The sequence below is a fragment of the Crocodylus siamensis genome, chromosome 5 (genome assembly GCF_052110815.1).
Source record: "Crocodylus siamensis isolate JL-2025a chromosome 5, ASM5211081v1, whole genome shotgun sequence".
Classification (NCBI taxonomy): Eukaryota; Metazoa; Chordata; order Crocodylia; family Crocodylidae; genus Crocodylus; species Crocodylus siamensis.
The window spans coordinates 144,538,549-144,564,789 of NC_143399.1; the positions used below are offsets into that span (position 1 = coordinate 144,538,549).

Here is a 26,241-nt window from a genome sequence, read left to right on the forward strand (position 1 = left end):
GAAGATGGATGGAGGTCTAGTGAGTTTCTTTTACAAAGTAGGACACTATTGAAGCTGGTCAATCTTATACAAGATGGAACAGTTAAATGAGATTCTTGATGGTTTTGTATGCCTTCAGGAATTGAAAACAACTTAAAGCAGTTTTTATAGTTGACTAGATACATCATGTAGGCTGTTCCTTTAAGTATTTAGTTCTGCATGGTGTTTATTACTTATAGACAATGACTTCTCACAGGGTTAGATTTTACCTCATTCTTTAAATTCATACTGTTTGGGCATAGACACCACAAGGAATGTTGTAATGATGTTTGAAGAGTCCATTGAGCTATCTATCCCAAGTAAGTATTCTGTGTGTTTAAAATATGCTAATTACATAATGACTGTTGGATTTTAATGCCTTCTTTTGGAGTAGTTAGAGTTCAGTGGATAAATAAGAGGTGTTTTTCAAAAAATGTCTACATGGGCATAGCAGACTTGCCATACAGGGCTTCATTACGTTAATAATGAGAATTATTTTTCACTTCCTTAAAAACAACTGTATACAATCAACATTTTTGATATGTGTGTGTGCATATATGCAAAACACTGCAGTGGCCTTTGTGGCCTCATGCACTTCTGTTTAGGGTCATATTCTGTAGAAATTAAGAAAATCCCCCTCATTTATGCCTATATGTGGTACACCTTCTGCTTTCATTTGTTATGAGTCATTAAAAGGATGTGGTCTCATTAAAAACCAATTATAACATTTGGTCCACTTTACTGAAATTCATTCATATCTGCATGTTCCTGTTGGGAATGTATTATGTGATCTGCATTATACTTGGCAGCCTTTTGTTCTGAACTCTTCCTTAAAGACCGAATTTGAAAATGTCTTAGCTTTATCAATATGTTTGTGCTGTTTGCTTTTGACTTCACTTCATTTTTGTTGAACTTGGGGAGAAAACTGGATTTTATCTATATTAACATATTTACAAAGAGCTTATTTAATAGTAAATCTTCCTTTTTTTTTTTATGAAGCTGCTGTTCTTTCTTTTATAATGTGGTTGTTCTCTACCTCTCCTTACTCAGGTCTCCTGAAAAATCATCTCTTCTAAAAAAGCAAAGTAGTCAGTTATTATGTATGCCCTAAAGCTGAATGCTCACATTTTATTCTATTCTGTTCTGGTTCCTTTGCTTCCCTCATTATTGTGGTATCTAGGTGTCCTCCAATAGTCCATCAAATGACATGACAAATATGGCATTTGTGAGTCTGTATAATCTTCCCCATAGCAGGTGAATTTTATGTGCGGTATCAGTTTTTGTTTTGGTAAGGCTTTGTGCTTCTTCCTGAGCTGGCTCTGGGGCTAAATCCAAATTTCTACTGAAGAAAGCAATTATTTGTAGATCCTTTTCTTCATTTGCTGTAGAATATGGAAAATATGTGATGAGCAAGGCAGGAGATTTCCGGAGTAGTCAGGATAATCTCATCCAAAAAGGCAGTTGCATGCCAGATGAGAACTGGATTCTCTAAGCCTGATTCTACTGGAGGGTTCCTGTAGAATTCTGTGCAAGTCACTTAAATTGACCTTTCTGCAGGTGGCCACTAATTGTATGTTCTTCATTTTCGTGGGTGCTGAACTTGAGACCCTGAGGTGTAATTAGCAAAAAAAAAAAAAAAAACAGACAGAAAAAAAGAGTTCTCAAAAAAGAGCTATAAGTAAAGTCATGGGAAACTCATGCTATATAATGGTGCTATATAATGGTCATTGCTTTTTTTCTCAAATGGGACATCCAGAATTACTGGATACTGGATACTTTTGAGCTTCATCTTTCAGTGCCTCATGTCCCCATGTCCATGAATGCCTCATGCCTCCGGAGGCTGGAGGGGCATGGCAAGCTCTCACAGGTGGTGATGTTGGGAAAGGGAGCATGGGGGCGGCAAGCGGTGAGCTCCTGCAGGTGGCCATGGCACTGTCGGCAGTGGGGGTGGGAGGTGGCAAGCACTGATTGACGGTCGGCAACCACCCACAGATGCCTCTGGCAGCATCAGGAGTGGCCGGTGGCATTGGGGACTGCCCGCACATGCCACTGGTGATGTTGGTGGTAAGGGTGGGGTGGTTAGCAGCGACCACCCACAGGCACTACTCGCAGTGTCAGTGGTACTTTTTGCAGGGGGTGTACCACCAATCTCAGGGCGTGCATGTGTCCCACGTGCACCCCCTACATGTTGCTAATGCCCATGTGTGAAACACAGATAATACTGCCTCCACCTTACATCACTGGGGGTTCTGAAAATAAAATAACTGATTAGATCCAGGATATTGAACACTGTAGAAAAGCCAATTAATTACATTTGTTTTTCAGAGCAAAGTTTGAACACTGGTTAGTAAATAAGACCTAAATTCACATATTGAATACTTGGATAAGAACAAATGGTATTCTGGAGAGGTCCCTGAGACTGGAAGAGGGCCGATGTTTTGCCTATCTTCAAGAAGGGAAAGAGAGAGGACCTGGGTAACCTAGGCCAATAAGCCTAACTTCTATCCCAGGGAAAATCCTGGAAAAATTCATTAAGGGGTCTAAGTGCAATAGTTTTGCAAATGCTAGGATGCTGAATGACAGATAGTACGGCTTTGTCGCAGGCTTGTCTTTCCAATCTCATCTCCTCCTACAACTAGGTAACTTGCTACCTGGATAAGAGAGAGGAAGTTAACATTGTATACCTTGCCTTCCAAAAGGCCTTTGATCTGATATCTTACAATGTTCTTATGGGAAAATTGGAGGATTGTGGGCTTAACTGTGCAACAGTTAGGTGGATAGGAAACTGGGTGTGGAGTAGGATGTGAGGGTGAAGAGCTTACTGGCCAAGTTTGTGGACAGCACCAAGTATGGGGGAGTATGGTCACTCTTGAAGATAGGCTGCAGATGCAGGTGGACCTAGACAGGCTGGCAAGTTGGGCAGATCAAAACCAGATGAAGTTCAACACTGAGAAATGTAAAGTGCTCCACCTGGGAACGAAGAATCCCAAACAAGCCTACAGGCTCGGCGGTGCCCACCTAACCAGCACCACAACTGAAAGGGACCTGGGGTAATAATAGACCACAGTATGAATATGAACCATCAGTGTGACGCTGTAGCCAGCAGGGCAAATAATACTCTGGCATGCATCAATCACTGCATCTCAGGCAAAACCAAGGAAGTGATTCTTCTGCTTTACTCAGCATTGGTGAGACTGCAGCTGGAGTACTGCGTCCAGTTCTGGATGCTGCACTTCAGCAAGGATGTGGTGAAGCTTGAGAGAGTCCAAAGAAGAGCCACCCATGTGATCAGAGACTTGCATTGTAAACCATTCAAGGAAAGGCTGAGGGACTGGGGCCTCTTCAGCCTAAACAAGAGAAGGCTGAGAGGGGACTTGGTAGCAGCTTACCACTACATCAGGGGAATACATCAGGGGCTCGGCAAACAAGTGCTCACCAGGGCACCCTTGCAGAAAACCAGGAGTAATGGCCACAAACTCCTGGAAGACCATTTTAGGCTTAATATTGGGGAAAATTTCTTCACAGTTCGGGTGTCTAGACTGTGGAAAAGGCTTCCTCCAGAGATGGTGCAATCACCTACCCTAGAAATCTTCAAGAGGAGACTGGATGGTCACCTTGCTGGGGTGACCTGACCCCAGTTGTCTTTCCTGCCTAGTGCAGGGGGGCTGGAACTAGTGATATCATGAGGTCCCTTCCAGCCCTCACAATCTATGAATCTATGAAATGCCTCTTAAGGGAGCATCACTTATTTTATGCATATAGGCAACCTTAACTCTAGCATTTCCTAACCTTCAGTGCAACTTTAATGTCCTTTTAACATCATATGTGTGTGAGTGCAAGTGCGCATGCCAAACACACTCATATATGTATAGATTTAGTCTACTTTTACACTTCCCCACACTTTATTTAGTACACTTGATTAGCATAATCACGATGTGCTTATTTTTCACTAACCATAGCGTATGCAAATGTTTGGCTTCTGACTGACAGTCATTATTAGACAATCAGAGTGTAAGGATTTGCATAATCTCTGTGCAGTTCCAATATTTCTCAATCACACTATTGCAAATGCAAATACATCTGCTGGTTTTTGTATACTGAATTTTCAAGCTATTTGTCAGCAATGAAGATTCTGCTTCAGCTTCTCACTGTGAAGCAGAAAAGGTCCAGAATTCAAATGAAAGGAAGGAAGTTGGGAAATATCATAAAATCAATTTAAATAGCAATGCAAATAACAACTGTTTAAATGCAATTTCTTTGCTTAAAAAAACTCCACTTTTGTTTCTATATCCTTCTCATCTGCTAAGCTCCACCTTCTTATCTTCACTGTATAGGTCAGCATGACTTGTCTCTACATTTATCATTTCACCAGTCTAATACTGCAACAGTAGAAAACAGGAATGCAGATTTTTTCTGTTGGGAATTCATTCTGATGTAGTGTTCATATTAACTAAGTCAATGACATTGAAGTCATATTCCATTAAGAGAGTTATTTTGGGCTGATTTCTATCTAATCTAAAATAACTGATTATTTAAATAAGTCCTTGTACAAATACTAGAGATTATTTTTTCCTGATCATTTTATATTTAATTGGGGAGAATATTGTTTCTATTGGAGGCATAAGAAGAGCATTACACTACTTCATTGATAATCCCAAAAATTGTAACTTCCTTAAAAGGGTTGAACTTATAATGCTGAATTTCAATTCATTGGATAATTATTCATTATAATTACTGAAGCAACACTGAATAAATTAACTATTAGAGGATGAACCATGCATGGTAGCATATTTAGAACATGGATTTTAAGCATTCAACATTGTCATTTTTCAGTTGCACATAAAAACAAATTGAGTCTGTTTATTTTTCCTTAGTTTATTGTGCTGGGTAAATTCCCTAAACTGGTTCCAGTGTTGTTTGTTTATTTTTAAAGCCAATGTAAATGTTCAGGAAAGGAGCTGAACTTATGGCCCTTGTGATGGGAGATATCCCACAGATAAACGGAGAATATGCAGGGCCAAATCATTGAGCAATGCTGATTTACACCAGGCAAAGAACAGCTCCCCCTTCACACCAACCTCATCTCCAGAAAACATACTTCAAGAAGTTTTATTTGCTGATCTCAGCAGTGTTTATAAACTCATGCAGTTTTTAAAATAGTACACCAAATAATTTAGTTTAGAAGGAAAATTCCTTAGTGTAGCAGTATTATGTTGTCTCTTCTAAATGATAAGACATGGGGAATTGCATAAATACATTTGTGTTTGGAACATGCTGATAGTTTTACAGTTGTCAAGTATACAGGGATGTTTTTTTTAAAGGAGGTCTAACTCCAGTTTTGCCATGCAGTTTTGTATTTAACTGGATTGGACATAGTTAATTGTGACAACACACTTTGCATGTAGGGATACAAATACCGTATTTATAAGCCCAGTAATATACTTAACCACTGCAATCTGGGCATTTGTCCCTGAAGTTTTGCACTTGCAAGTAAGTCTGGGTGCAAATTTTTGTTGCATTTTTAGAAATTAGCCCCTAAGATTATTTAAACTATATTCCTGTATTATATTAGCAGTTTGATTGTAGAAAGTCACAGAAGATGTTGAGAAGTAGTGGCACTGCACTTGCTTTCCTATTCCAGTAATGGATTGTGATGTCAAGGTACATAATGGTTTGAGTAAGCAATTGTAAATTATTACTAAAGAATTCCAATCAACAGTGAACATTTATTGGGAACTTTATCTAGGGCTGTTTTCCTGGGCACTTAAACCTAATCTACAACACAAAGTTTTGTACAAATATAAAGCAGAGTATATGTACAGTCAAAGCCCCTTTGCAGCGGCAGTCATCCATTGTATTATTTTAGCACCCCTTGATTTTTTTAATGCTTTCTTTCATGTATATGGGCAATCTTTATACTGTTCAATAAGCTGATTTTCACACAACTGTAATTTTACAGTTTTAGGATTCCTGATACATTGCATACATATTATTTCAAATGTCAGTGCAATGGCGAGAACAGAAACGGACATCAGGTATTTGGGCCAAGTGGCTGCAACTTCATTTTCTCAGGAACAAGAAAACTTTTCAAGGCAGCCTCTCCCACTTTGCAACAGCTACTTAATCTATCATAAACTTTACCTTTTTCATGACACCATTTCTCCTCTGCATTTAGCTTCATGGTATGATTTTCAGAAAACAAGTTGTATCCTACTTATGGAGAAACTTCTGAAACTAAAGGCGAGGAGACCAAAACAAATTATATTGATTGAAAAGTGTGTGTGGGGCAAGGGACAGATTTACTGTGTGGCTGCAGTAACTATGTTGTGTATTCAGTGTATCCCCACTATGGCAGTTTCCCTCCAGATGTAACAGTTACTAGGTGTACCATTTTTTCACTCAGCTTTTACTGTAGTCAGAACATTACTTTTATATTTTTGACTAAATAGAAATTACAGACGCATTTGTACATTTGTAATTCATGGCTTTGGCAAAAAGTCACATGAACAAAAGGAAGAGTAGCTAATAACTATATTATGGAAATGATATAAAACCGAAACTATGCCACCACAGATTCTCGCCACCTGAGAAATCATCTTTTAGTTACTAGATAACGAGATCTCATGCAGAGAATTAGTTACAGAAGCTCTGCAGGGACAAAGAGGTGTGGTAGCTCTCTGTAGAGAGGTATCACCAATGATGCCTCTGGAAGATCCGCCACATCAAATGGGAAACTGGCCACAGAAATGCCAGCATCCTTGCTCAAGACAACGTTACTAGCCTTGAGTCAGTTATCCTTGAGCCCCAACTTTGCTGAACTGGATATTGTGCAGATGCCCAACTCTCAGTTCCCAAAACAAATGCTCTACTTCCAGCTTAGTTGCAGCCTAAGGTCCTGTGGTGACCAGAGGAAATGCTATAAAGACAAACTGAAGGCATACCTCAAGAAAACGGGCACCAAGATCAACAGTTCGGAGGAGCTGGCTGCTAACTGACTCCAATGACATTGCAACCTCAACCAAGTGGCAGCTCACTTTGAGGTAAAGGGTATGTACTAGGGGTGTGTGAAGCAGGCCCTATTCAATTCAGATTCAGCCCAAATTAGGGGTAGGGATTTGATTGGTTGATTCAGATAACTGTCCCTGAGTTGATTCAGCCAAATCTGAATCTGATGATTTGATGCTGATTCAGAGAATCAGCCATTTGTACACAGACACAGCTTTAAATGTTTTTTCTACATACCTTGAGGTACCAGGTGTGGCTTATGATTGCTGTGATGCTGGGGTGCATGGAGCATCCCACAGGAGTGTAGGGAGGCCCTCCATGTGCTTGGTGGTGAACCCAGAAGTGGATCAGAAGTATTTCTGGTCCACTTCCAGGTCTGCCAGGGAGTGAGCCAGGGGGTCCCCCCACATTCCCCCAGCTCAGTGGTTGGCAACAGGGGGACCCCAGGTACCCCCTCAGAACCAAGAAGTACCAGTCACCAAGCCAGAGGAGCGTGGGGGGCCCACCCTGTATGCTCCCCAGTGGACCAGGAAGTGGACTGGAAGTGCTTTTGGTCCACTTGTGGGTCTATTGCCAAGCATGTTGGGGAGCCCCCCACATTTCTGTGGGGCACTCCATGCACCCCACCATCTCAGCTTTCACGAGCCATCTGCTACCTAGAGGTATGTAGAAAAAACATTTAAAGCTGTGTCTATGTCCGAATCTCCGAATCTTTCCAAATCTCTCCAGATCAATTTGGAGGGTTCCAATTTGATGTGGAGAGATTAAAGGCTCCTCTGATTCAATTTGAATTCAGAGATTTGGCCACCAAATCAGGCCAAATCTCCGCCAAATTGAATCAGGGACTGAAGCTTCACATAGCCCTAGTGTGTATAGAAGTACTTCATGTATGTTTTACACTGCTGCAATTTACAGCACTTTTTACAGTACTGTAAAGTTACAGCACACTTAAACATGACAGAAGTTCAGTATTTGGTGGGGAAGAGCAGGGGGAGGCTTTGAGCCTCTCTGCCCTTTCCAGGCTAGGAGGCACAGAGTGCTCCACTGCCTCCTAGGGCTTCTCCACTAGTCAGAAATTTGTCCAGTGTATAGAAGTTATTTAAAGTGTTGTAGGTTGCTAAAGTGCTGTAAAATACACCACTTCAAATTTAATACCTCATTTAACAAGGGTTAATTTAAAGTGGTGCACTCATTTTTAAAGTGCTGTAAAACCATCCATTTCTATTAAGCCATGGCAATAAAGACTTTAAATGGTGAAAAATCAAGTTCTGTACATACCCAAAGTGTCTTGCCAGAGAATGGAGGAAGGAAAAGGAGAGAATCCCAGTCTACTGCCTTCTCTCCCATGCAACTTCTGTGGATGGATCTGTGGCTCAGGGGTTCAACTCTTAAGTCACCTCATTGAGCTGTGCTTAAGGTCATCTTCAAATTGAGGATTTGCTGACAGAACCTTTCAATTAGTTACTTACGAGACACCAAGCAGTACTGTCAAATTGGTTAGCTTTCATATGTGGGTTTTGCTTTAAACATGGGAAACGAAGGGCTTGACTTAAAAAGCAAACAACTAAATAAAGGGTCAGTTTTCTTCAGTTCACAGAATTCTGGCAATGCTTCCAAAGAAGTCATTGTAAGCTTAATTGGAGTAAGTCCTGAGAGCGGAACAGGGCATTTAACCAAAAAAAAAAAAGAAAAATATTAGCACGTACTTTACTAAGAATAAAGGATCACAAATTTGAGTTTGAATGATTCAAATGACAAAACTAAACAAAAAAAAGCACCAGCACTTGGGGATCAAGAAACAAAACAGAACTATGAAAATAGAACATGCTATGTTCCAGCATTGTTTAATTGCTGAAGCTATGAGTTCCATCATGGTTTTGCCACAACTTGAAAGCAATGCATAACTCCTGGAGCAAATCGGAGGGCTTAAATGAGGAAAAACTTAGGTATTTAAAAAAAAAATCTATTTTAATTCATTTAATTAGTTAACACAGCTTTAGTATCACAAGTAAAGTAGATTACATAAAATTGTATCTTGATAGACTCCCCCCACAAAAAAAAGGAAATACAGTTTAGCAAGTAAATGATATTCAAACAGTTTGAGGTATAATTTGCATATATAATTAGTAACAATCAGTGAACCTGAAAAGAGTTGGAGGCTTATCATTTTCAAACTTGTGTGCAGTCTCTCTATTCTGTTTCCCTGATAGTCAGATTCTTCCATTTGCAGTTCTGGACTGGTCCTTCCAGTTTATGCCTTCCAATGTTTCACAGACCATAGCACCCTCCCCCCCACCCTTTTTTTTAAACCTCTCTTGACTCCTGCAGAATTTTTTTTTGATGTTTATTGGAAATTCATGGATTGGCAGGAATTCTAAAATGAAATCTCCAGAAAAAATAATAATGCCAAATATTATTTAAGCACTCTCATTCTTATTGCTTATCTGCCTTGACTTTATTAGGATCTGGGTTTATAGAGATATATTTAGAAAAGCAATTCTGACTTGCTGTGTCAAAGAGCAATTGGCAAAGAAGGGATTCCTGCATTTGAACCAGCTTTTCTTAATCACTTTGGAGACTGTCCAGAACACTTTGCCTATAGAATGGCAAGTGCAAATAATGTTCATAATAGGGCCCTCTTCTATTGGTAGCAGAAACTAGATGTCTAGATGTATAGGAAGAAGACAGAAAAGATGCAGCTGTACTTCTGATGTTAGGAATGAGAAAGAGAAAAAATCTGAAGGGATATTGATTCCTTATTTAGGAAGAAACAAATCAAAATCTACCACTTGCAAAAATAATTTTCTGCAAACTGATTAAACTTAGTGCCTAGACATTAGTTCCCGCAGAAATTGAAGCCCCCCTTTAACTTGAAATCCTTACCATATAGGTGAATATGCTCAAATCCTTGAGGAATTAGCTGTTCCAACCTAGTGATCATTGAAGCAACTTTTGTATTATACTCTAAGTGTTTCTTTCCTGGATGGCTGGCCCTGATCTGTGAAGAGTATGGTACTTCAGAAACTCACTGACAGCTTGTGCATGTTTCCGTTGACAATCTAGGCTACTATCTGTTAAACAAGCACAAATGAACCTAGTTTCTGTGATACCTCTATATAGAGAGCCAGAAGGATGGTGCATACATGGGAGGTGGCAAAGGGTGTCGGGGGTACAGTGACAAGAGAAAGGTAGGAAAGTGGAGGAAAACAAAAAGGGAAAAATTGAGGCAGAGGACAATTCATTCCAGAACTGAATCAGAAAACTGTGAGTTCCCAGGTGATGGCATAGAAACTGTAGTCATACTGGCCAAGTCAAGGACTGAAGGTCTTACTCCACCTATTAAGCCTCTAAATGTGATCCTATTTCATTCTGCTTGAGTACTGAAAAGGCCTTCCATCTCCTTGCACATTACAGCAAGATAACATGCCTTCATCTTCTTGTTGGCTTTAAGGGACTTGGGCAGGGTGAACTAGGCAGAAGGCAGGGTAGATTTATTGGGTGGAACAAGTTGATCTAAGTGCCACTTATGTGCCTAATGAATAGAATAGGCTTTGCCCCAGAGTGTCAACGTTGCTTGATAATCTGAAAGTATCACTAAAGTATGAGTAGAGAGAAGAAAATCAGATAAACTGTGCTTGGTAAATCATTGTGATCTTTGTCTTTTTGGCTGGTGAGACTAGTTTCCAAATTCCATGGTCATGATGCCTATAAAACTTGACACTTATCTTTATTTTGGCTTTCTTTAGGCTTTTAAAAATATTACTGATTGAAAGACAGAAGATACTGAATGCAAATAAAATATGGAGTAGTTTTTATTGCTCAGGGCTGCCAAAGACCGTGGTGCATCTACATGTGTGCCAGACTGTGCAGTTGTTACTGTGCAGTCATTTAGTACTTGCTTAAGCAAATACTGCCATTACTGCACAGTCCCAGCACTGCACGGGTCATTTCTGACTCTACTGAGATGCAGCAGTGTCGGCATCATGGTTTGTGCCCACCGATGTTACATCGCCATAGTGATGAGCTAGGTCATTGTAGCTAATCACTACAGTGAAATGGTATTTCATGTAGATGTGCCCAGTCAGACCGTATTGTAGTAGGAACTGAATATGCAGATAGGGAGAAAGTCATTGCTTGAAGAGCATACTATTTCTTTATCATTAGAACACAAGGTAGTGTAGGAAAGAGTTGGGTATAATTGGGACAGAAGGATAACAGTTACAGGATCATATGGGTCAGCCGTATGCACAGCTTGCTACTTCCTAATATTGGAATAATTTTTTTCTTTTATAAATAAATAACGTCAGTTCTCCCCAAATGCTGCTGAAACGACCCATTTTTAGTTGTCTGCTTTTTTGAAGGTGTCTCAACAGAAGTGAGTCTTGAGGAGTCTTGAATTAAAGATTAGGCTAGGGAGGATGAGCTACACATTTAGAGGCAGCATGGAAGGAAGCATGGGGATGTGTATTTGAGAAGAGGACACATAGATATTCCAGGCTGGTGTGATTGGTGGAGCACAGGGTGTTTTGTAGTGAGACAGAAGAGCAGACAAGCAGGCAGAAGGAGCATAAAGAAGTCTTTTAAGGATTAGAACCAGCAAGAAGAAAAAAGTTTCTAAGAAAGGATTCAAGCAGCACAAACTTTTCCTGCTTGTGTACTTACTTACTTTCAGTGTTGTAGGAGTGGATTGAAGATTTCAGAGTGTTTCAGAGAAAAGGTGTTCAGCTGCAAGATGCAAAGAAGCATGGCTGCTCAGATTTTGCAATCTTTCTTGAAGGCCTGACCTGATATCTACTTTATACCAGTGCAGTTGGCATTAAACAAATGTAAATAAGTATCAGACAGATTATGCAAACCTTTTTAACTAGGATAACCTCACCATTCCCAGGGGGAATTACTGCTGAAATAATAAGAAATATAGCTCTAGCAGTATAAATGATACTGATTTTTAGCTATCACTTGCCTATAACTATAACACCTTTAGCAACAGTGCAGCTGGTTGCTAAAGGTGAACAGGCTATTACTTATTTTCTGCCACTAATTGGTAATGTGCAGTGCTATCTATTTATTGTGTGAGCTATCCCGGGAAAACTGCATGTCTTTACCCTGATTCCAGTGGTCTGGATTGGTACACAAAAATGATGTAAACAGACGTGGAGAATGTATTTATCTTTCCATAGTGTAGCAGGCTTACCTTTTTGGAGCTTGGGCTGAGCCCCAGAATCGAGGAGCCCACCCACCAATCCGGAGGCAGCACAAGGGAAGCAATGCCCCCACCCTTTTCTGAAGGGAGGGGGCAAGGAGCAGCTGGACCCGAATCAGAACTGCGCCAGCCAGGTCCGGAGAACTTTGGGGGTGGAGCCCCTGAAGAGTATAAAAGGGGAGTGTGCTTGGCACACTGGGAGAGAGACAACAAGGGACAGCAAAGAGAGAGGAGCTCCAGAGATGGCCGTCATCGGGACCCCACTTGAGCTTCAGCGATGTGCAAATCGACACATGAGGATCAGGCTCCAGGAGCCGCTTGAGGCGGCTTGAGCCTGTTAACTCAGCAAGCGGCTGGGCAGTCAGTGTGCGGATTGGCACGTGGAGAGCTGGCCCTGGGAGCAGCTCACGGCTGCTCGGGCCTCACCCAGTGCGAGAGTCAGCTCATGGAGGACCTGCCTGGGAACAGCTTGTGGCTGCTGAAGTTAGCCCTGGTCCTAGGCTGAGTGAGCTGAGCCCCGCAGTGCAGCTCTGCCTTTCACTAAAAAAGCCCTGGTACCCAGAGCACAGCCCGGGAAAGGGAGGACCTGGGGGAACCAGGGAACCAGAGCCTGTAAGGATTTGGCTCCCATGAGAGACAGAGAGCCCTGGGCTGCCCAGTGTAGGGTGCCAGGCCATTAAGGATTGCCAAAGGCGCTGCTGGAGAGAGGCTTTAATGGGATCAGCTTCTAGGGGACAAGCCTTGGCTACTTCAGAGAGGAAGCATGAGTTGCTGGGGAAGCAGGCCCCACAGGGGAGGCGGGCATGGGACAGGAAGGTCTGCCGCCTCCACCCTCCATTGCAGGAGGGGCGTGTTCACGTCCCAGGGTCCTGAAGGGGAGGGGCTCCAAGGAAACCCCTCAGGGAGGTACTGAGTGCACTCCTTATTTTGGGTGATTGTTGTTGTGTCAAGGTCTATATAGCTATCGGTATTCTTTAAGGAAGTTTGTATGGTTTATATGTTCTTAACGTGTTTAATATGTATATTTGTATTGTTACTTGGTAGGTCTAGGAAATATTATTAACTTATTTGGGTTATATAAGTTGAGTCCCCGCATGTGTTTATTGTGTTGTTACCTTAGCTATCCTGTTCAATGTATTAATTATTATATATGTTGTATGTTATATGGTTTATATGAATTGTGGGATATTATATGTAGTGATATATGCTAAACTGTATTGTAAATATTTCATGTTTTATCTTAAGTATTTATTATAGTAATACACTGTATATAGTTAAGCATTTGGTCTCAGCCTGGTTCTGTAAAGAAGAGAGGGAACTGCTGTAGTAGCTGGCCCCTCCATCAGCAACCTGCCTGACCCCCACCACTGCCACTGGAGGACAGGGCACATCCCCCCTGGGTGTACCCGGGCTACAATATCCCAAGACCACCTGAGGTATTGGAATGAATGCAAAAGGTCTCAAATTTCTAGTTTGGGGTTACTTTATTAAACACCATATTTTTAAAGGAATTTAGCCATTGCTTAACTCAGCAACACTGCTTTAAATAGCTTTATAAATCTAGGCTTGACTCATTTTCAAAAATTACTTATATAGCACTCAAAGTCAGTGGGATTTAAACTCCTAAATAATGTGGGCCTTGCCACACTGAGTGAAGCAGTGCCAAAATATTAAAGCCCCCAAAGCTTCAATGAGTATGAAACATAGTTCTATCAGTAAAGAGGCTCTGTCTCGGTATTAAAAGTCAAGTGGTATAATTAGGTTATTGCTCTATTGTCTCCCCCACCCCCCCCACAGCTCCCCTCACTCAGGAATGAACTCCTAAATGCAAAGTTATCACTGGTTGATTGTTTTCACTATATAACTTTCACATAGGGCTGTGTCCTTTCCTGCTGTGTGCTATGTTATACTGGAACATCAACTTTTCAAACATGATGTTACAACATGAAGAGATATCACATACATGCTGCATAGATCAGAATTCAAGGTTATTCAACTACACTGAAGCATGGTATCATTGCAGTGTTTGATATAATCTAGCTTTAACCTCTGTTCTTTATTTTTATTGCAGTAGCACCCACAGGTCCCAGTCACTGCTCCATTAAGCTGGCAAATGTATAAACACCCACAATGTTTAGCTTTGTTCAGTAAAATCAATGTGGCTGGTTTAGTGAACCCTCTTCCCACATCTGTATGCAGAACCCATTTTTTTTAATCATCTGGACATTTTCTGCCATGAGCTAACCACATACTATTGACCATTGAACAGCCATGAGCTGATACAGTATTTAATGCTGAGAAGTTCTAGATTGATACCAATAAAGGTAAAGAGGCTCTGCCTGTCTACCACTGCAATTCCCACAAATCATTGATTACTCACAGGAAAATCCCTAATTCTTCACTTACCAGGTATTTTCTATGTTGCCTGAACCATAGGTGCACTAACTGAAAACAAGCTTCATTTCTTAACAGAAATATAAGAGATATATGCAGTTTTCCAGGATGCATCATGGACAGGATTTGAATGACTCAGATGCTGACTTTTATGTCAGGCAATTTCTGTAAAAGCCTATAATAAGATAATTCAAAGACAAAGATCACCAGTTGCTTAAACAAGTGAGTCACATGTTGTTGTAAAGCTATTTTAAAATCAACAATAGTTTCAAATATTTGTTGTCAAAAGGGGAGAAGTAATATCCACTCTGACCTGTAGGTTTCTAGAAACTTATTTCAACATTGGAGCTGAAATCTTTGGAGTACTTGTGAGATTTTGAGCCAAAATGTTAGATTGATCACCTAACCAGATGAGCTTATAAGGTTTTTTACATCCTGAATAACAGAGACTCCAACCCTCCCCCTCCCCCAGCAATTGCAGCAGAATTTTGTACAAAATTAATAACTGTTCTCATAAAAATTTGGGTATAGCAGAAACACAGCCATAAAATAGGTTAATTTTTGGACCTACTGTTGTAATAAAAACCTGGCCCAGATTATGTGTATTCCAGCTCCCCCTCAATCAATATACAGAGACATAGCTTTGATCAACGGTATCAAAGGAGATTCGCCTGTCTTTGTCCCTGTCTTGGACTGCTGAAGCAGTGCAATGAAGGTGTAGGTAGGTTGTATACAGCCTAGAGTTAGATCAGCAGGAAGCCAGCAGGGATGTGAATCACTCCCCATCCAAGACAGTTTACCCAGCCCAATGCACATAATTCTGTAAAGGCACAAAGAAGATCCCTTGACGAGGACTCCAAGGACAAAAGTGAGCAGGTAAATTCTCTGGGAGAATGACCCCATAAATATGTATTTTCATGGTGAGTTTTGGACGGAACATTCTCATATGAATTGGAGAGACTGGTGAAATTCAAGGGAAGGGGAGAAGCAAGAGTATAATACAAATCAACTGACACAAGAAAAATGCAAATGTAGCTGCTAAGGCAGTCATGTGTTAACTAATATACTCATGTCCATCACTTAGAGAAGAGGGTAGGATTGTATTCCCCATTAACCGTTGTTGGAGTTACTTGAGTCAGGCCCATTTACATTGTGCTAGAGGCCACGGTTTGACTTGTAGATGTGTTCTCTAAAGAAGGACCAAAAATCTGAAAATAGGTTTGTTTAAATGGATGAAAAAATAATCTTCAGATGGTTGGAGGATGATTTGGAATTTACCTTGGCTCTTATAAAAACAGAAATTGCCTTATATAAAAGCTGCATTTCTGGAATCCAGGGAAATGCTGAGTATTTTCATATTTGGTAATTGTGTCACCCATGTGCACCAAGCTAACAACCCCACTGTTTCGAGCTGTTTATATGTCCTCAATAATTTTTCTTTCCCTCCCCCTTTTTCCTTTTCTCCAGTTTCTTGTTGTCTTGTTTTATTTAGTTAGCTATTTTTTCCTGGGGTAAAAATACAGATTTGCATTTTTGGTGGGAAAACATGCTCAGTGTTTTTTCCTTCGGCTTCCCTCAGTAAAGTGAGATTGGCACTTTTAGGGTTGTAACTAAAGAAATGCATTTAGAGGTTGCTAATCTCATTCCTCTTTGTTCCTTTTTATTTTTACTGTGAAGTAATAAAAAAGAAATATTTCCAAATAAAAAATATTTGCTATAATGTGTGCTATGGATTGGCACTGTGTAGATTTCTTTTTAACACTGCAAGTGGCATAGGCAGCTATCCAATGGAACAGAAGAGCTTTTATTTCTCTTCCTTTCTTTACAGATGGACCCAATTCAGAAAGCTGTAATAAATCATACATTTGGGGTTCCTCTTCCTCATCGACGAAAGCAAATCATATCATGCAACATTTGCCAGCTGAGATTTAATTCTGATGTAAGTTGACCATCTTTCTATCATTTTAATTATGTGTACTTGTTTATTGCAGGTGTATACTGATTGAAGTAAAATGAGATACACGATGCTTTCCGTTTGTGAATCCACAACACAGGATGGTGCAGGGTACTGCATGCTGTATACACACTGGCCAGATTCTTCCCTCAGTTATAGTCACATCACAGGGGCAGCGGTGACTACCCATTGCAGCCATGATTGCCAGCAGCAGCTGCTATTTTTGCTTCTCCCACCTCCCCCCAATTCGGTACCCAGGGCGGGTATCTGATTTGCCACACTCTAGTCACACTGTTTGTGGGTAGATTCCCAAAGCAATTTCCAGAGCCTCTTGTAGAAGTCTAAACTTCATCCAGTATTACCAACAGAATAGATGAAGCCAAATATTGCAGCTTAAGTTACTCCCAGAAAAGAAGTGATCCACAAAGAGTTTTTGATTTGCGGTACTGTACTATGTGAATGGCAAACCTACACACATGAAGAAACATTTTCATTTTACTGAACCTACTTTTCATTTCTATAGGATTTTGCTGAATGTAATTTAAAGCCATAACAACAACAAATAGATATTTGTTCTGTGACCCAGAGCTCTACAGCAGTTCTACTGATGAAACTTTATTTTTAGATACCAGAGATAGGTTTTACCTAGCAGTAATGAATAGAGGCTCCATTTACTTACTGTATGACAGTATTATGAAAATGTTTACAAAAAACTGTTCCTTTGGATTTTTCATTTTCGTTCAAGATACAGAGTCTTCTCCCTTTTGATAGAGATTTCTTTTAGACTAGAAGAACATTTTTTCTGGTTGCATGGTCTCAAAATTAAGTTTCAAAGAAAAATGAGAAAAGGCAGTACACTAGTCTCAAACTGTTTAGATTCATTCTAAAGAAGTTATCTATAAATCTTCCTGACAGCTGTGTGTTCAATATTTCTTTTTAAAATAAATCTTCTCACATAAGAGAAGGGAGGAATGAAAAAATAACTAGTATCTGTCCACGCTGAGAAAGAACATTGAATTGGCAAAAGCAGGTTCTGCAGAATCTGCTTTGGGCAATGACCTTCTGAAGTGATCTCCGTTTAGTCTTTGCATTCTTGGTATAGTCCCAATCCAACAAAGCTTCCTTAACTATAAGGATGAATTGTTCAGGAGCTGGCATACTAGCTGCTGAGTACTTTGGCCTTAATTTGGAAAGTGCGTACTGGTAACTATGTGCTCTACTTTATACATGCAGTCACTGTCAATGAGAATTATTATATGCTTAAACCCCTGGCTGGATTGGAGCCATAGTGGTAAGCTTTTTGCAGAAATAAACCTCAGTTGATTTAGTGGGGAGGTACTCATAAGCAAAAAGGTAGACCTACTAGCAAAGTAACATCTTCAGTAGCAACGGCCTGTTAAGTAGGTTAGCTCTTACACCATGGACTCTTTCCCTCTTTTCAGTCTTCTGCAATGGAGATCTCTGAATGATAATCCAGTTTACTTATGATTGGAAGATCGGGCAGGGATTTGGACTTGTGCATAGCACTAGAATTCCATTATGAAACAATAAAAAAGTATTTCCAACTATGCTAGCCAGAAACAATTGTTTAACATAAATAGCAACAGCAGTAAAGCTCTCAAAAAACATTTGTCACAGACAGTCTTTATCAGTCATCTTTTTTTCTTTTTTTTCCATCCACCACTCCGATACAGTTAGTTCCAGTCTCGCTGGCACCAATCCTTGAGGCCATAAAGTTGATGCTAAGAGCATTCTAAATGGTGAAAGGATTTTCTGCTGGCCAATCACATTGCAGGATGCATAGAGAGTCAGGATGGAGAAATCAGAACTGGGGAATTATAGACCAGTTAATCAGATGTTGATGTCTGGACAAATACTGGAAGAAATGATTAAACATTCAGTTAGTAAGTAACCAGGGTAACAAGGTGGAAAGAAACCATCAACACTGGTTTATTAAGAATGAATTGTAATAATCCAATTTCCTTCTGTCATAGGATAATAGACATAATTGATGAGAGAAGTAATGGATGAAAGAGGAAGCTAGCTGTGATATATCTTGACCTCAGTAAGATTTTTCATGCAGTCCTATGTGACTTTCTCATAAACACCTAGGGAAATATGGTTGAGGTAAAATTACTATATGGTGCACAACTGGTTGAAAAAATGGTTGATAGAATACTTAGTAATCATTCAGTGTCAAATGGGGGAGTGTATCTAGCAGTGTTCAACAGGGGTTCATTCTGTGTTTGGCATTTTCCTATATTTTCATTATAACCACCATGATGGAATAGTGTTCAGCTGAAAAATCTGTGGGTGGCACCAAGCTTATGAGGGAAGCTGCAAGCCCTTAAGAGAACAGGATTAGAATTTGCAAAAAATGTTGATAAATTGGAGAATTTTAAGAAGAAATTTAATAAGGACAAGTTCAAAGCACGATGCTTAAGAAGGGAAAAATCAAACACACAAATACAAAATGGAGAATAACTGACTTGGCAGCAGTGTAAAAATAAATGGTCTGGGGATCATAGTGGATGAAAATCTGAATGTGAGCCAGCAAGGTGATGCTATTAGGAAAAGCTAAATGCCATTTTATGATGTATTAAAAGGAGTGTCATATTTAGGAGAAGAGAAGTAATTATTTTGCCTCTACTCAGCTATGGGGAGCTTTAGTAGGAGGGCTGTGTGCAATTTTGAACACTTTAAGAAAAATATAGACAAATTGGAGAGTATCAAGAGCAAAGCAACAAGAGTAAGAGGCTTGATAAGTATGAACTATGCAGAAAGTTTGAAAGATTTGGATCAGCATAGTCTAAAAAAGAAGGCTGAGATGGGGACATAATAAGTCTTCAAGTAAATGGAAAGTAGTTTAAAGAGAACAGTCACAAGTTCTCCCTGTACACTGATGGCAGGACAAGAAGCAGTAAACTTACTGTTCGGCAAGGAAGATTTAGGTTGAATATTAGGATCAGTATAAAATAGTTATTGAATGACTATAAGGATTGAGGTCCCCATCAGTTGAGGTTTTAAGAGCAATTTAGATAAACATCCAAGTGGTGGTCTAGATCAGAGTGGCCAGCCTACATCACACATGCCACAAGTGGAGGAGGGCATAGGCAGCACAGGGGCAAAGAGGGAAGAAGGCAGAAAGCAAAGCAGCAAATTGGGCAAGGAGCACATGAAAGGAAGCAGAAAGCAGAGCAGTAGATTAGACAAGGGAAGGGCACTTGGGGAGGTTGTGGCACTAACTTGTGGAATGCCTGTAAAAAGGTTTGGCCTGTACTGGTCTAGGCGAAGGTATAAGGACTAGGTCTCTACCAGGCCTACATCTCTTTGATTTTACACATCAACAGAAGTATATAGAAATCCTTGTGGATAAAATAGAAGATCCATTACCAGAATGTTTAATGTGGTATTTTCCATTATACAAAACAGATGCAAATAACTCCTGAAACATGAGACATTTGGGGGAGAGAATTTGAAGGGCTCATTCTAAGGTAGCTGCATGGAACTAGTATTAGCATGAATAAATGGGCAATTGAGATTATATTTGAGATGCAGTCTTGGCAGGAGATGTTTTTGGGCAGGTTTTCAGAAAGTGCCTCATTGGGAACAGGAAAAGGCTTAATACTCCTAATTTCTCATGCTTATTCAAAATTCCACATTTATACTTACACCTTTATTATTCCTCAGTCACTTCAAGTCTAAATGTAGGTACTCTAGGTTTATGGTATTTCAGTCATTTTCTCCTGTATCTCAATGCATGTGCATCATACTTTGCCTAACTTAGTTGTGTGATTGTTAAGTTATATCCCCTAAATTTAGAATCCTGTTTTGTCATAAAAACATCTGTTTCTGTTCTTATTATAATAATTCTTTTTCATTCTTAGCAATGGCTATGGGAAAGCATATTTATGTGCACTACAGGCCATCAAGCACAGTATTGCATTTTCATATCGTACCTTTTCTCTTTTTGTTTTTTATCAGCAGAGTAAATCTCTATGAATTCACTTTTAAGCCCTTTTCTAGCAAAATAAATAAGTAAATAAAACAAAAATTTTAAAAAACTACCAGTGCTGACACTTAAGATACCCAGCATCCCATTTAAATCAGTGGCACTGTACGTAAGCATAAGAATTCACACAGCATTGTGGCTATAGTGATAATACATTTTGTCTGTCACTGAGCAGTATAGATACTGCATAGGTGGTAAGCAATTGCTGATCTGTATGTAAACATACCTAACTTTGTTTACAACATCTATGGGTACCTTGGAGTATCCAGTTCCTTCCATTTTAATCTGAAATGGTGGTATTATTGTTATTCTATGCTATATTTGTCCAAGGAAACTGTACTGTTTTCATAATAAGAGGTCAACTATGAAAGACGATTTCAGATATTAATGCATGTGCCATTCATTTGAGATCAGATTATAACTTAATTGAAATACAGTAGATGTTAACACTTTTCCACAGATGCTAGTATATGGTGTTCACTGGAAAGAAGTAGTAAACAGTTGCAGAAAGTGATTCCTGGGGAGATTTCTATGGAAGCTATGGCATTTTTATCAATACATTGTAGAAACCCTGAATAATTGAAAAAATATTTGAGATATATGATTTTTGGCGTTCTAAAAGTCCAATAAAATAACATAGAATGCTTTGCACTTACATAGCGCATATGACAAATTTAAGAACAACCCAATAAAATTTTTTTGCACAGTTGGATGTGTAGTGGCTTCTGTTTTTTATAGGCATAAGCAGCACATTTTACAAGCATTACTGTCTCTTTCCTAAGTCAGAGTTTTAAAAGCTGCTACTGCAATAGAAATTGCAGTCACAACCTGTACTGTACTGTTTTCATAGTTTAGCTCCGGATCTTATATTTCAAGCTTTATTTTATTTTTTGCAAAAAAAAGGAATTTCACGTCTTTGTTTTTTTTTTTTCCTTTTAACTTTCCTCATTACTATTTCAGTCTGGGAGATTGCATTGATCTGAATAATTTTCTTAATGTAGAATTAAATCCTCTAGCTTAACTGAACACACTAGCAATATAGGAGGGCAATATTCAGCTGACAGGCATATGCTGTTGGTTGAACTATAACAATTTCTGAACTTTGAGAGGTTGTGGAATCTGCATCACGGGATGTTTCTAAGTGCTGGTTAGACAAATATTTGTATGATGTAGTTGAGATACCATAGGGGTGATCAAGAAGGGGCTGGATTAGATGACATCTTGAGGTCCCTTCCTTCCCTTTTCCTTTGATTCTGTCTACCATTCTCAGCATTGCTCCCTAGGGAACCTAGAACACAGGGACAGATCCAGGGGCAGTGCAGTGGCTATATCACATATGGACTCTTGGAGCAGAACCTGCCCAGAGCCACTGCTTTCTTGTGGCTCCAGAGCCCTGCTGCTGCACATCCCCTGGCTTCCCCTGCTGCTGAATTCAATGCGGAGGGGAGGAAGGAGAAGGGTATTCAGCAGCAGCCATCCCACCCTGGGATCCAGAGCTGAAAAGACCCCACCTGGATCTCCTGCTAAGCTCGGAGCTCACTGCTTATCCACAGGAGCTTCCACTGACCAGGCAGTGAGCTTAGAGTGCTCTGAAAACACAGGGCAAGGTCAAAATGTGTGTGCAGGGAGGGAGGTGCACCCTTTTGCCCCATTCCTCCATCTGCTACTGGGAGAGAATGGTAAACATACCTAACCCTGATTACAATATCTATGGGTACCTTGGAGTATCCAGTTCCTTCCGACTTGATCTGAAACGGTGGTATTGTTGTTACGTTATGCTATTTTAGTCCAAGCAAACTGTACTGTTTTATGGTAGGAGGTCAACTGTGAGAGGTGATTTCAGATATTAATGCATGCACCATTCATTTGAGATCAGATTATAACTTATCTGAAATATAGTAGATGTCAACACTTTTCAACAGATGCTAGTATATGGTGTTCACTGGAAAGAAGTAGTAAACAGTTGCAGAAAGTGATTCCTGGGGAGATTTCTATGGAAACTGTAGCATTTATATCAATATATTCTAGAAACCCTGAAGAATTGAAAAAATATTTGAGATATATGATTTTTATATATGAGAGAATGGTATCACTGTCACAGATTTCCCCAGGGAGCACTTGTTGGGACCTGTACCTCGTATAGTCTCCCTAAGCACCTAGCTCAGTGTGGGGTGAGCTCTGGCTCTATCTGACTTGAAGATCCTTGCCTTTCAGTCCTTGGCTATCCCTGGTTACCCATGGTCCTACCTGGAGGACTTACCTTCCAGTTCAGTTTCTGGGAGGGACTTTTACTTCTTCAAAGGGAGAAGTACACCGGAAGTCCCAAGCAGCAAAGCAGACATCTCTGCTTCAATAAAGGCATTTACTGGGGCAAAAGCCACACAGCAAAAAGACCTCCAAAGAGTTAAGTAGTCCTTCTATCCACAAACCAGTCTGCGCAGACTTGAACACCCCAAAGTTAGCTCAGCTGTTGTCTCTCCAGCATGCATGCTCAATCACCTCAAAGTAAACTCAAGTATTCCCTTTTTAGTCTCCTGGAGATCTACAGTTTTTTCCAACTGCTCTGTTTTTTGTCTTATGCTTATTTCCATTTGCTTCCCCCCTGAGGCCTCCTGGGTATCATCTCCAAAGGATGTTTACCAAGCCTATCTAAACCATCAGAAGGCTATTCAATTCTTTGTTGCTGGGTATGTCTCTTAATCCTTTCTTTCTCCCTTGTACAAGCCAGGGAAACTAAGGCATACAACAATATCATAACACGAACATCTTTGAACCAGAAATATTACAACAAAACCAGTCTGTCACAGTCATCCATCCAAATCAAGAAACAAACTAGAGTCAAGTGGCCACAGCTCTCTGTCCCTTATAGGAATAAGTCTGTCTCATTGAAGAGCTGTGTGAACATAGAGCGTGGTCAAACAACAGGGCTGTATTCAAAATTTATTTTTGCTCAACAGAAAAGTCAGGATTTGACCCTGGAGAGTCTGCCTCCAACAACTGTTGCTATGAGTGAGGAATAAGAAAGGTGCATAGCAACTATACTAATTTTCCAGGCACTGCTTAGCTTGGGCCAAGCTTTCTGAATGAGCTCACCGGCCTGCTTAAACTACTGAGCTATTTTGTTTTCAATTTTTTTGTGGCAACTCTGATCAGCAGAACATGTGTGAGCTCTCAAAAATGGCATGGATTTGCTGTATAGATTCTATAAATAGGCAATGAGCCCAGTTGTTTTAGATAATTGTAGAAATTACAAAGGTTTCAAGAAAAATGAAGGTTATTTTTAATAAATACTATCCTGTCAGGTATCCAGGTTGTTGCCATATTGGTATAAAGGAAAAGGCAATCAGGGCTTATGGCAGAGGTGATACCTTTTATTAGACCAACAAGATTTTTGCAAGATTTTTGCCGGGGATGCAGACCCTTTTCAGAGACCCTGAACAAGGGCCCCTTCTTGGAGCCCCTTTTGGGGAGGAGGAGGACCTGGGCCAGATGGGAAGGGACGCTTTGTTACTCTCAGGTCTCTGATTGTATCTTTCTTCCCTTCTGATGATTCCTGATGACTCTTGATCCATGGCTGTCGCTGGTTGGTCTTTGTGTTCGTCACACGTTCATGTATCTCATCACATGCACACATACTAATTTGGTCTTTCCAGGCCTTCTCCTAATTTGGTCTGTTTCCCCAAAACTGGGATTTAGGCCCCCTGCTCTGGGGCTTTGTTAGCCAATGCCACCCTCATCCCACATTATGGAACAGTATGGGTACATGCCCCCTATTTCCCAGGCTATGTGTGTATCCACTGGCCTTGTTGTGTCAGATAGCTGGTATATTTCGAAGGCTGTGTGAAACTGTGTGTGAGACCCAAGCTTTTTAGAAATCAGTTAACTGCTGCTGCCCATCCTGAAACATTCTAATGCACATACATATACCTATAAGCCAGTTCCCCAAAACAAACCTTTAAATACCGCTCCTAGCCAACAAGGTCAAGATGAGAAGGATGAATTTAAAAAGGAGGTCTGAAATAAGGGCAAACTTCTACATTCAAAACCATCCATACTTGTTAATGTTGAAAGTTTTCCTTCTGTCTTTAGAAGTTATTATATTAACAGAATGTGCAAAGCAAGGAGTAATTGAAAAAATATATGGCAGGTATAAATGATCTAATGGCCAAAGAAGCAATATTCCCAAAATATACATCTAGTTTTCACATACCTGCTTGGTCTGAACCTTTCATCAGTCAATAAAGGGCAGCTTCCAACAAACCCTTTTTGGAAATGTAATCTATCACTAAAATTACAGAATACAGTGCCACCAAGAAAGGTTTTGTGCCCCTATGCTACCAGAACATAGATGACAACTTCAAATGCCAGAGACTTCAGCTGAGTAACTAATTTTCTTGGGAGGTCCTTGATTGAAACTGTGAGAGTGATAATTTTAAATAGCTGTACTTTGGAAAGTGTCTGAATCCAGGTGAGGAAACTGAGGTAAAGAGATAGAAAAAGGAAAAGAGCCAAGCCCTCTCACATCTATGTCATGTATCCTTTCCATCTGAGAAGGCTATATGTAAAGAATGGTGAGAACACTAATAAGGGATTTCCAATTTCTCATTGTTGCCCATATATGTTTTGGGCAAGTTTTTGCTGTCAGTTGTTTCAATCTAGATCTGGAGTAAATTAAATAACTTTTTAAAAGAACAAGTCAAAGTTAGGAGGACATAATATAGGGACTTTTAAAAAATATATTGTCCACATAGTTTCCTGTTAGCTGCTACCTAAAAAAGGGGATTGAATTTCACAATGTTTGCTTTGAACTGTAGATTATTTACTGTGCCATCTTCACTTAGCTTGATATATTTATCTAAAATGATAGAAATTCCAGTATGAGGAAGCTGCGATCCCAAGCTATTAATCATGGGTACAGTCCACACATTTCACATCGTGATAACAAAACGTTATCTGCCTTCAGTCATCATTAATCAGTGTTCCCATTTTATACCCTTCGCTATATATTTCAGTACTTAAGTGACTAGACTCACCTTTTTGGTGTACTCACTGAGGACAAATAGAAGTGGGAGCAAATCATATATATATGTTCAGCTCTGACTCAGAGGACGGACACATACCTGAATGAAAAAATGTATCATCTAGTGTAGTGGCGTCTCCTTCAAAACAAGTTGATTATTATAACCCATAAAAAACTTTCTCTCCAAATAATGTCCTGATTCCTTATCAGAATGTTTTAAACAAGTTACTTCTATTGTATGCTTTAGTTGATTACACTCTATAGGACCCAACGTGAAACCTGTTTTAATGGTGTCCTGCTAATTCTAGACACTTCCCTTAATGACCATAAAATCTCACTCACCATGAGAGTTCTTGAAATATCAATCAGAGGTGTATTGTGCAGCCACCTATAATAATGCACAGAAAACTAGTCCCTTTAGTGAGAGTTATTAATGAGCTTCACTGTAGTTGGTATAAACTAAATTATTGCTAAGAATCCGCTGGATTGACCTGTCCTTAGCTCCTGCATTCTTTTATCAGTGTGTGATGCTTTCTGGAGATTTTGCAGTTCCATGTGCATATCTACAGTCTGGCTACCAAATGGAATTTGATCCTATGAAGGAATGGGACCAAAAAAAAAATCTTTTTTTAAAG

General features: G+C 39.9%; 1 protein-coding gene across 5 annotated transcripts in view; it reads left to right on the top strand.

Annotated features, from left to right (window-relative positions):
• Positions 1–26,241, top strand: part of ZNF385D (zinc finger protein 385D) — a 739,383-nt gene that overhangs the window by 566,315 nt on the left and 146,827 nt on the right. For 4 of the 5 annotated variants that reach the window (XM_090046559.1, XM_090046560.1, XM_090046563.1 and 1 more), the window contains one exon: positions 16,449–16,559. In XM_090046559.1, coding sequence (XP_089902685.1) covers positions 16,449–16,559 — 111 coding nt within the window. The remainder of the gene's footprint in view (positions 1–16,448; positions 16,560–26,241) is intronic. The other variant, XM_090046561.1, reaches the window with a different exon arrangement.